The sequence below is a fragment of the Nipponia nippon genome, unplaced genomic scaffold (genome assembly GCF_047370975.1).
Source record: "Nipponia nippon isolate SJK-2023a ecotype South Korea unplaced genomic scaffold, ASM4737097v1 scaffold_3, whole genome shotgun sequence".
NCBI lineage: Eukaryota > Metazoa > Chordata > Aves > Pelecaniformes > Threskiornithidae > Nipponia > Nipponia nippon.
In genome coordinates this window covers 38,278,336-38,290,739 of record NW_028262347.1, presented here as the reverse complement: position 1 = coordinate 38,290,739, position 12,404 = coordinate 38,278,336, and the positions used below count along the sequence as shown (strand labels likewise).

The window sequence follows — 12,404 nt, the reverse complement described above, 5'->3', positions numbered from 1 at the left end:
GTTTCAACCAAAAACTGATAAAGCAAAAGGAAATCAATTCTCAGTGAGAACAACTTTACTGATTTTTAACTCCACCAGCCTTTTCTAGGGGACAAAAAACTGCAGAAGTTCTTGCAAGTTTTAAGATCCTCAAGCTTCTTGGAGCTACACAAGACCTATTAAAAATCTGAGTTTGGATGAGAACTGTTTGGTAATACTGCCTGCTGACCAATTCCTACACTGGCAAGAGCTAACTTACTCCAAACAAATTTTATTAAAAGAGAAGCTGTTGGTTTTGACACAGAAAACTACAAGTTTTGTGAGAAAACTAAGTCAGTCAGGGCAGATGAAGTTGCTCAAGTAGTTCTATTAGATCTTATGAGAGATGCTACAGCAGTTACTTCATATGGGCTCTATCCTAGCCAGCCAGCCAGTGCTGAATTGTCATGTGGCCTGCTCAAAGGATGTAAAGACTATTAAGAAAGCTTAAAGGTCATTAATTAAGCACTCAGCACTGGGGCAAGAAAATTCTTCTATAGATCCAGCCTCCTGACTGAAATTGTCCCTTGTGTTGTGAAGATGAGAGTGGTACAATACTAATGGCACTGCAATGTTGCCCAGCCACGATTTCCTTTTCTCATTATTTGCTTTTGGATGTCTGAGAGATGTTGAGAAGACCTGACACAGTTCAACGAAAATCAAATGAAAACATGACATGAATAAGGGTGTTGCTATTTCTCCTAGCGCATGTTCAGAAGAGCCAACACCATTACCAAGAATTCCTTCCAGGAAGCAATAAAGGCAGCAGTGGGTGATTTATGAAGCCTTGGCAATTCATTCCTTGGCTCTAAAAACTGGAAACTGACACAACAATAATATTTCTTTTTTTTAAAGGAAATCATTCTCCCAGGCTTCCCACTTCCCATCTATACCACACCTTTCTCACACAGTTCTGCATATGGTAAAGGACATGACCGTGGTTTATTAAATATGGAATAGCTCCTTTCCTATGGCAATAGCACGAGTCACCGATTCCACTCAGGTTCACTCCAACCTCCTCTTGCCATGGCTGTGGACAGAATGGTATTTTTGCGTAGTGTACGAGAAAATGCCTTGAAAAATTAAAGTAGGTGCAATCTTGCAAATACACTTGACCCTTAGAAAACACTGAAGATTCAAGTGGCGTAGGTGGCAGTCTGTGAACTGATACAGAAACGCACAACCTTGCCGCAGAGGCTGTCCAGCCATGATGAACATGGCTCACAAAGAATTAACACGAGCAGGTATAGCTGATAAGCATGAGGGTTTTTTCCTTTGGCTGATTAGTCTTCTATCAGGTCAATGTGCTGCATCAAGACATGCTCCAGCCACACCAGGTGAGGACCAGTGAAGGGGAAGCTATGAAAAAACACCCTAGAGAAGGGTGAGGGGAGATGGGCTGCTTCTTTTAGCATAAGCCTGCAGCTAGATTGGACTAAGTGTAACGCAAAACCACATAAGGGCTGGCTTGCAGAAAAAGGAGGTCCTTGAGATTAGTTTATTGTCTCTCTCATTTATTGCTTTCTTCAGGCAGCTGTACTGGGATGTAGGAGACTGTCTGGCGTGAAGGTTCAGAGATGGAATAATTAGATTCAACGGCATGATTATGGATTTTATGTGTGAGGCACCTTTGATTGTGGAAAAAGTTAAAGCATGTTCTCCATAAAGCTTGGGAGGTTTCTCATAACACTAGTACAAGTAGGTAGATGAAGAGATGTTAAATTCCTAATTGTTTCTTTTATCTTTCCTGTGATAGAGACAGAGCTCTGTTTTAAAGACGTACCAAAACCCAGGTCTTTCATCTGGAGTGTAAAATTCATGTGTTCCCTGACCTTGTGTGTCACATGGTAATGAAACAACGTAAATCAGAAATGTTAAAAGTTGAAGTTTGTTAATATTACTGCTGAAGCTCCAGTCTCTTTCCTGGTTACACTGACAGGTCCATAGTCCAAATATATATATTTACAGATTACAACGACACAAAGAAAAAAAATAACGGACACCCAATGAGAAACAAATGGAAATGCAAGTTTTAGATGACTATCTGGAAATTTAAAAAAAAAAAACAAACAAAAAAGAAAAAACCCAGCTTGCATATTAAATGGGGCAATGGACTTTCTTTGTATTGTACTACCACCTTACTCCTGAGAAAATACTTCGGTGATTTACACTCTGTGGCGAAAATTTAGTAAATAGCATACATTTTGCATTCTCTTATCTATGTTACCTTCTCACTTTTTTAGCTGTCTGGGCTGAAGCAGTCACGAAGATACAAGAATGTATCTTTCCTCGTTGAGGAAGACATTATATACTGATATTTTGGGGTCAGTCAACGAAAGAAGATGGACCTCTGTTGGCCTCTCCATTTGCTCCTACCCTTGCCAGCCACTTCAGAACAACTGGCTGAATTTCATGTAGACCAGAGGTGGCAAGAGCTTACAAAGCAACACAAAGACTTTGGGGAGATTGGGCTAAGGCCAGTGCAGCCTTGAGACACAATCAACAAAGTGTTTTTTTCAGGTGCCTGCTGGCCTGGGATTTATTAAAAATAAAAAAGAACTTCCCTCTTTCCCTCTCTCTCCTCCCATAAAACCCATGGGGAGTCTCAAAGAGAATCTGAAAACAGGGACATTTCCATATAGCTCATTTCACAGAGAGAAATCCAACTCATTAACTCAAAAAAGTCAAGACTACGCCAAAACATACTGCGCACTTGAGATAATCACAGGTAAGTCTCATATTGGAGTTTTTTCCCGTATTAAATGGATTGTGAAAGCAACTGGAAACTACTTCACATTCATTTATGTGAACTACTGCTGTCCAAATCTCACCCCACAAAAAAACCTCCTCTTTCTCCAGCAGACGACAGAAAGGAAGCCAGTCTTAAAGGTAGAAGGTGAAATCCTGGCTCCATTGTATTCATTTGCCAAATCTGAATTGACTTCAACAGAGCCAGGATTGCCCCCATAAAGATTTAGCTATAGTAAGCAGGGGAATGTCTAAATGGCAGAGTAGAAAACCAGGTAACGGAGACTTTAGATCCCCACTTTGTACCCCCAAGCCAAGCACCACAGTAACACATGACATGAGAATATTGCCTTGGCTGAGTTCGTAACGATCAGCTTTCCAACTCAAAGATTCACATTATTACTGAAGTTTCTGCAGGTAATCCTCCTAACATAAGGAAGGAGGAATCAAACATAATAGAGATGAAGTGCTTCTTTCATCTTTACAGACAGTCTCTTGAGAACAACTATCACTGCCACATCTGGTGATTCTGGAGCTACATCAATTTTATCTTCCTTTGTAACCTATTACTGACCCAATTTTCTCTATTATTAGCGCTATCCTGACCATCCTGTTTCATGCTGCTGTAAAGGTACCTCTTCAAGTGAGAGAGACTGAGTCACTGTGAACTGAGGGAAAAAACAAGCAAAAAAATGAAATTCTTCAGCAGAATGAATACAAGCAGCCAGAAATAAGAAAAAAACCATAAACAACAACTGAATCCATGCAGAACAATGCAGTGATTGAGAGAATTCAATCAGCACTGCTTCTAGCACCAAATTTAGGGCTGTAATTCCCACAGTACTTCTAAAGAGTATTTTTCATGCAAGACACGAAAGTTATTATTTCTTTCTTAATCCTTGCCTCAGTTCCTAACCCAGCTCTCCATGTGTGCTAATTGGGATGCATGAAAATTCAATAAGTAATGCAATTTTCCTGGGTTTTGTTTTCTTAACTGCTTGAATGCTAAAAAAGCATCTACTTTTTTCTTCATTGTCGGATACAATGCTGTAGCATGGATGCAGCATCGCCACCCAGGATCCAGATCTTAAAGCTACCCGTGAGTAATGCTAACAACAGTCAAAACTCGTATCTATCAGTACAGTGAAAGATTGTGTTACAATTAGTTGGCATGGCTGTATAAGAGCAAAAAGAGGGGAAAAAAAGAATTACTACCTTTTACTGTCAATTACCTATTTTACCAGAATGTTATCTTACTATCATATTTATTTACTAAAATTTTTAATCTTTACTGTAAGACTAATTTTACTATAGGATTATTATTTACATTGCTTCTCATGTATCCTTTGTCAATTTGAATGATTTAAATGATCTTATACAATTATGTAAGTACTGGAATATACACAAGATTACACGGGAACACAGCACATAACCTAAGAGACAGAAATCTCAAAACTGTATTTAGCATACTCACTTGAATAAAGGAGTCCCACAAACAACACATTTGTATATTCCTTGAGCTTTATGATGTGTGTACTCCCCCTCAAAGGCACTGGGAAAACAACAACACTACATTTTAAAAATAAGTAAAGGAATTTTGTTTTTTGTTAATTGTTAAATTAGCTAAGACTTTAGAAAAATGTCACAGAAAAAACCCCACGATTCAGAAGATGGCAGTTGTTTTTTATTAAAGGCAGCAAATAAAGCAGGCACAGGAAAAGGGGAATGTCCTCATTAGTGTGCCTCAGGTGTTATGTATCATGCAAAAGGAAGCAAATTGTCCCACAGTTCAAAGGACAGAACAACAACAACAAAAAGGGAAAAAACTGGAATCTCCCCCTATCTGGCAAATGAAATGTAAGTTTTTGTAAACAGAGGTTGTCTGACACCCAGCTCAACCTGACGCCCTTCTCTAGGTCTGTCTTTAGGAAACGTGGTGGGTGCATTGCTGCGGCGGGGGTGCGAAGCGCCGGGGTGCCCGCCGCCGGGGAGCTGTGCAGCCCTGGTGCTGGGTCAGGCCGCGATGGGCTGCCGGGGCGACAGAGGCAGTGTAGCTGAAAATGAAATAATTGGTCCACGATTTCAAGCTGTGTGCGCCTTATATTTTTAGTTGAAAAGCAGTATTACAGCTTTAAGGGAATATTTTTCTAAGTTAACAATCTAAAAGGCTAGGAGGTCATTCATCTAATACGAATCAGCTGCGCTAGCCCAACAAAAAGCCTATGTGCTCGGCAGCTTGTTTTTATTATCCTTTCACCCTTTTTATGAGGTCCAATGTTTTTTTATAAACAGGATTTTTAAGAATGACCTAATCTCCGATTGTTTGTGTGCATTAAATCACGTTGTTGGTCCCGTACACAAGAGCGAGGAGGGCCGGGGGGGAAGGCAGGCCTCCCGGCAGAGGCCAGCGTCCCCCTGCCCCTCCGGGGCTGCGGGAGGACGAAGGGGGCCGGGGCGGAGAGGGGGACCGTCCCCCCTCCGCAAATCCAGCCACCAGTACGCACTGTCAGGAAGAGTGCTGCCGATTAACCGGGACCCCACGTGCGGTGGGGAGCCCTTTCAGGTCATGAATGAAAACAAGCAGTTACATCATTAGTACGTTTGGAGCAGAGGTAAAGCCAGGGCCGTATGCCAAGCTCAGTGGTATAAATTAGACAACAAAAAATGGCTAGGCCTTGGCAAGTTACCCTCATGCTGGAATCAGCTGAGAGAGAGACTTTATTCACTAAAAACAGTCTTGGAAGCGAGTCCTTTTTTTTTTTTTTTTCCCTCCAGGACTCGGGGCTGGCTTCCAGCGACTAAAGCCATGTGAGGGCAGTTATTGAAAATTTTTGACATTCCAACCACAAATGAGCCAATAAATACCTTCTCCACATGTGCTTCAAAAAGAAATTGGAGTGGGGTGGAAAAGAACTAAATTATGCTACCTTCTTTCTGCAGCCAAAACGTCTATACTTACAATGGCCACCTTCAAAACTCCAGCCTCCTGGCACGGGGCCATTTCCCTCGTGGTTCTGCTTACTGCGATGTCTTCCAAAAAAAGTGTACCTAAACCGCTATTACTTCCACACATTTTGTAGTAAACTAAAAACAGACTCTAAACATGAGCTCGGTGACTTTATAAGACATGCAGTGTTCATTAAAAGAAAAAGTCACACAAGACCCGTGGCCTTGGCCCCCGTGCTGCAGATGCTTGTCATTGCAGTGGTGTTAATTTGTAGGGGTTAGTAAACAAGTGCAGAAATCCTGGGGGAAAAAAAAAAAAACAACAACTTGGTGGGGAAGGTGAGGAAGCACCAGTAAGAGGAGAGGGAGAAAAGAAAGATGCCTGTGTTTTGAGGACTGCGTTCCCTTCGTCCTGCCTTACCTTTCAGTCCCCTTCTCCTGAGTGACATGGTACTGCAAGGGTGTCAGCCGCTTCCTCAGCTCCTCCTGGGAAAAGACCACCTTACAGTCCTTTTTATCCCTACATGACCCTGCAAAGGGAGAGGATATGGGAGAAGGAGCCTTTTTAGCTTAAATCCTGAATAATTGCTTTGGCAGACAGCCACAGCATAGCTTCTGCATTCACTTGTCAATGACCAGACCGGTCCCTAATGCACGAAGAATGGCTCAGCTGAACTGCAGCTGATTATTTCTTCAAATCCAAGTTTAAAAAAGAATTTTGCGTGAGAGCCAGGTGATTCCACTGGAGCAGTGACAATGTACTACAGCCAAAGCCCTTTAGTGTGTTATACACTAAACTGTTGCGCACACAATCATTCACAAGAAAGTAACATTTTTTCCCATCGTTAAAAAAAAAAAAAATCTGCAAAAAACACAACTACAGCTAAAACATTCTTTACAAGACATCTATATTGGAGACTTACGGTAATGGGCATATGATGTTCAGCCACAACATCCAACAATTTCAGTACCCTTTAAAGTAGCTGAAAAACAATTCTAAATCTTTAGAATTCCAATAAGGTTGATTTAACTTCTAGTCGCATCCTCATCCTTTTACTTTATGACATTAACCATTGTATTTTTTCACTGTTGAAGCACTAGAATAGGAGCCCTGAGGAGCAAGTAATTTCTTTATGCACAAAGCTGTACAAGGTTCAACAATAAACTTGTCGTAAAAATTAGGGTTGCTATTGAAATTACCCTCCTTTGAAAATCTCGTCTTACGCTTTGCTTAGTTCAGACAGAAGGATTACTGTAAAAAAACATTTGTATAGTGCAAAATTTCACATCACATCAGGAAAGAAAAAATAACAACAAGGTTGCTTTTGAGAATGAAAACTCCCAAAGTAGTAACACAAATTCCCAAATATTCAAAGAACTTTGACAATTGCTTGCAAAAATTAGCTGACAAAATACGGCAGGGAAAAAGCACTCTAATTATGACAGTAATTAAAATATGGTACAATTAGAAATAAACAGTCCCAACAAAAATAGTTTTTGCTAGTAATGTATATACACTCATAAAAAGACCAATTGTGTTCCCAAAGTAGAGGGAACAGAGCTACCCATCTGTATGTCATTTAGTACAGGAGAGGCAATGGCAGGTTTAAATTACATGGTATTGGATTGCAATTTCCTAACATTGGATGCTTTTCTGCTTTTTTACCTTGAGTCATTACTAAGGAGTGTTCATAAAAAGTAGCTTAAAGCACAGATGCTTGCAAATCATTTAAGAAAAGATGTTTCTTTCTTCCTCCCCCTCTTTTCTCATTTTTTTAACGTGTGGGGGTGGGTGAATAGGGGAGAGAGAAAAAGAATAATGCTGTTGGTCACTACCGACTAACCCTAGGAAGTATTTTCAGGAAGAAAAAAGTAAAATTGAAAACATCTGATTGAAGTAAATAGTGCAAACATAAAAAGCTTTACTAGTGAAAGAAAGGTATTGAAAAGCGACTTTATTTCATAGATTAGAAATTACTTTTGATCTAAACATCCTTAAAAACAGATTGTTTTCCACTCTGAGCCATCTCATTAGCTGTGCTGCAGAGCCTTCGTTTTAATGGCAAGCTTTGAAAGAGCGCTGCTGTATGCCTTTGTTAGCTTCAATCTTATTTGGGAGAGGGATAAAGATTTCATTCCAGGTCTCTTTGTTTGTCTTTCAAGAACCACTAAAGCAGCATTCACACAAATTTTGCAGGAATGTGCCCTGTGCCATAGCTTACAAATTATTTGGTTTTGGTGCACTTAAAGGTCACCTTCCAAATTAGCAAAATTTTCCTACATCCTGGCTTTTCAACCTTAAATGTAAATATTGTTTCCTAACTGTAAGTGAGGTTTGTTCTTTGTAACATTTGGTTGCTTATTTAAAGATGTCAAATGTTGGAGGTTTTTGTTCTCCGAACGTGCAGGGCTCTAGGACTAATAAGTCTTTCAAAGTACAGGCAACAGGGAAAGGAAGCATATGCATTATATAAATAGCTATTGTTATGTTGCATTACGCAGCTCAGAAAGAAACTGTTGGAGAGACAGTCTTTCATCTATAATTTCAGTATTAAAAAGTAGTCTAGAGAGCAGCAAAGAATCTTACAAACCAACACCTCCTCACTTTTAAAAATGTCTACCAACTATTTTTTTTTTTTTTTTAATTTCTCTTTGCTCTTTACATGTTGCAAAAAAGGCAAACTAAGCATAACTTCACTTTGGAAAAAGTCAGAGGAAATACTGAATATTTTAAGGAATGGTCAGTATTCTCTCTTTACTCTCCTTGAATAATTTTTCATCTATTTTAGAAATTTACTGTTCTTCAATCAATGGGCTCACTATATGCACAAGAAAATTTCTATATGCCACTTGATCCACGACACAGATCAGAAGTAGGGAGCTTGTTATAAAAGATTTTTTTCCCCATTCTTTTTAATAATTAACTGTGTGTTTTACAATACAGACAAGTATTTATGTCTCCAGGGGATTTTTGCCAAACTGCACTGAGGTAAACTGCAACCTACCCTGACAAAGGACTCTCCAGGTTTGTAATTTAATGGAGTATACATCAGCAAAAAGCTATAGTTGCACAGCAACTCATGAAGGAAATCTCTTGGTCCAGCCCTCAGCATTCAAGAACAGCCCTATTCAATTAATTGCACTTACTATTTAACTGCTAGCAACAAAAAAATAGCTCAGTAAATTGATTGCACTATTTCCATATTGCCGAAGAGCCAGGGAGGTAAAGCAAGACTGCAGAGGATGTAAGGATACATTATCTGAAACAGGGATAGCCTACAAGCCTCAATAAAATGCAATGAATCCTAAAAACTACTGGATGGGATTCTAGGAATACTGTCCTTCAGTTAGGAAAAAAATAACATGCAAGAGGGACAAAAGTGCTCAACTTGCAGTACAAGAGTGGCAGCTTCCATTTTTTAACTCTTGCTTTATGGCATATATGAGATGTCTGCTACATTCAAGCCAACACCCTGTATCTTGGGAGTGGACAACATAAAGCTACATAAATATATGTCCAATATGAGAGAAGCTGCTACCAGTAATGCAGCTGTTATCAAACTCGTTATTAAAACAGAGAATAAAGGTGCAGGCTGACCACCTTCCTCAGTCTGGTTCCCCAAAGAAGAGACCAGCTATGGGCTGTGGAAAGGATTCCCATTCAGGCAACAAACTACTTTGGCGTTTCAGGCATAAAGGCAGGCTCACAGTTCATTTACAAATTATACAGTTCAAGGCAGAAGAGACAAAAGGTCATCAGTTTTACAACTAGCATAACATCAGTGTGATTACATTAAAGGTGAGACTAAATTAAATACACTGTGAGGATAACAGAGTCTGGATTCATGAGATCTATATTAGGACTCTGGATTGGATCTCACTTGTTCTTCAGAGGTGATGCTCTCAGCAATGACTTTTAGAAGAGCCCAGCACAGCTATGTTCCTAACTCCAGTTAGATCCCACTGTTAGTAGAGGTGAATGCCGGCCTAAAAGGGCAGACAAAATTCCCTTTACATTCCGCTGTGGGATCGGAGGCCAAATTAAATCTCTCCAATCAGCGCAGCTCGGTGCCCTCCTTGGGGTCGGTGCTCATGAGAAGAGCAGCGCGCAGGCGACTGTTCCCCAAACAGGCACCAGCGTTTCCACGTGAGGCCGCCTGCCTTCAGCCTCCTGCCAACTGTTACAGCATCCCTAAAAGCTGTTAAGGTCCTGCAACAGGATGGAAGCCTTCGCGAAGAAAAGTCCAGGCTCACAAATCTTAATGCATAAACATAAAAAAAAAGCTGAGGAGGGTGAAACAAACACCAACAGAAATCCTGTCAGAGCCTTCATGGCGTTCCTGTGCTTAGGAATGGCTTTTCTGAAAACCAACGCAGTGCAGGCTGACTGCCATTTACTGTTCACCCACAGATGACAGGTATTTCACAGTTCAGCTCTGGAGTCCTCCTCTATACACATGAAGTGAACAGAAAGTATTTTCTAGGTGCTGACCTGATAATGAAGACATTAAGCATCTCACCTCACATAAAATTCCAATTTCAATTGACCTTTTCAAATCTGTGGTTCATAACGCAGGCGTGTGCCATTTTCTTCCATATAAGCAATCACAAGAAAACTAGCGACGAGATATGTCCAGACAGACGGACACAAGTTAGCAGACCATTACTCCTCACCACTCAGCCCTTCACCCACTCCAGCGTGCCGGAGGGTGGCGATTAGTGTCTGACATGCCCTGAAATATGGTGGCATTTTGCCTAATGGCTCTCCTTCTTCAAATAGTCCTTTGAACCGTTGTAATGATTTTTCTTTTACGTTTTGTTGCTTCCTATCACTGAAATGAACTCGACATTTCAACTGCGTGGAAGACACAGCATACATTCTCCCCCTTCTACGTATGCTTATGTTCCACTAGCATTAATGGACATTACAGTCATGCACTGAGCGCATACCATTAAGACTTCCTGAATTAAATACAGCAAGATCAAATGTTCCAGCAGAGCACAGCCATATAATAAATTGGCCTTCCAGTTTTCAGTACTACTTCTTTTAATATACCCAAACAGTTTCTTAGGGGCCTTCCAGCACATTTTATTGTTCATATACCACCCCATCCCCAATCCTGCAATGTGACTGTGTGGGCAGACCCTTGGGAATATGCGTAACTCCGACAACTACATAAGGGTCTACGAATGTACATCAGATTACAGGATCTGGCTCTAAGTATACATCTCTCTGCTTCCCAAAGCCTGTCCCCTCACGAGTGGGTCATACCTTAGTCATCGATGGTAAATTACCTCAAACTGATGTTAAGAGGAATCCTGCAAGGTTAAAAAATATTTGCATACATTTCTTTAAATAAATATCCTTACATATGCTATCTCTAATAGTATTATTAAAAGTGGTATCTCTCGTTTTTATTATTCCAAATTTCATTTACACAGCTTATGCCTCTTGTTTACAGTTTTGCCTCTCTCTCTGCTTAGAAAAAGGCAAACGCACAACTCCCCATTTCACTTCTGTTTAGCCTGTTCTCTGCAGCCTCTAGTCCGCAGCCTTGGGAGAATGCCGCGGCAGCCATCCTCTCACTGCAAACAAGCCAGGAACTGCTCATCTAGTTTAAAAAAGAACAACTCTTGAAAATGCAGATCAATGCAAACAGTCCTATTGGCTTGTAAGTTGGAAAACACCATTTTACAAAACGTGTATTTGACATGATAGATCTTTTTATAATCCCATCACGAGCCATTTTAAATTACCTAAGCATGCTGCTGACTAGGATAGATGCTGCAAAAGAACTCTGAAATGCTGGGAGGTCAAGTTTAAGTAAAATCCAAACTTCACCATTAAAAAACCCCGATAAAAGTTTTAAACATTGAAAAACAGATCTGTGTTTCTCTTCTGAGGGATGGCTCCTTTGCTTTCTTGCTGTAGGTAACTAACTCCCACCCGCTGTTGAAATACCATTTGCAGTTTCATGCAAGCATTAGGAGTAATGGGGCGAAGACCGTTGCCACTATATTGTGCGTTGAAAATCCAAAAGCCAGGTACCAGGACAACAGTTACAATCTGGGTCAAATGCCAGGTTCTATCTTAAAAGAACATCACCCCAAAATTAACTGTATTTAAAAAAAATGATTTACTTAACACCAAGGAGGGTCACATGGCCACAAGGGAAAGGCAAGCCCCTTCTTTGCAAATTCGCAAGCTTCCCATGCAATCATGTAACAGACCCATCACATTTATTTTTTCCACCTGGTCATCTACACGGCTTGTGTTTTATATAAATGTATGTATTTTGAGTCACCATCAGAGCTCTCCCATGTATGCCAACAAATTTCTCAAGCACTAAAAAAAATGACTCCAAACTCCCAACTAATGCATCTCCTCTGTGTACTCGTTTTCCTTCCAAAGAAAATAGTACTGGAACCCCAGTGGTCCCAGTATAGGCAGCATCTATGGGAAGGGAAGCTGCCTGGTTGTTTCCTCAGGTCTGCGAGCATCTTTGCGGCAGGTTATGTGGCTGAGGTAGCCAGGCGAGCCAAAGAGACATTCCCTGGAAAAGAAATCTGAAGCTGCCTCCACTCCCCACCCAGGTAAAAACCATGTAACAAAAAATTATTTTGCAGAGCGGGGAAGGGGGAGAGAAAAGCAGCTCCATTTGTCCTCTCCAGGGATGTCTACTTGACTTCCT

General features: G+C 40.6%; 1 protein-coding gene across 2 annotated transcripts in view; it reads right to left on the bottom strand.

The window, feature by feature from the left end:
* The window catches only part of MSRB3 (methionine sulfoxide reductase B3), an 87,023-nt gene that overhangs the window by 47,337 nt on the left and 27,282 nt on the right, over positions 1-12,404 (bottom strand). For both annotated transcript variants that reach the window (XM_087764057.1, XM_087764056.1), the window contains 2 exons: positions 6,134-6,242; positions 4,241-4,318 (listed from right to left, as the gene is read on the bottom strand). In XM_087764057.1, coding sequence (XP_087620183.1) covers positions 4,241-4,318; positions 6,134-6,242 — 187 coding nt within the window. The remainder of the gene's footprint in view (positions 1-4,240; positions 4,319-6,133; positions 6,243-12,404) is intronic.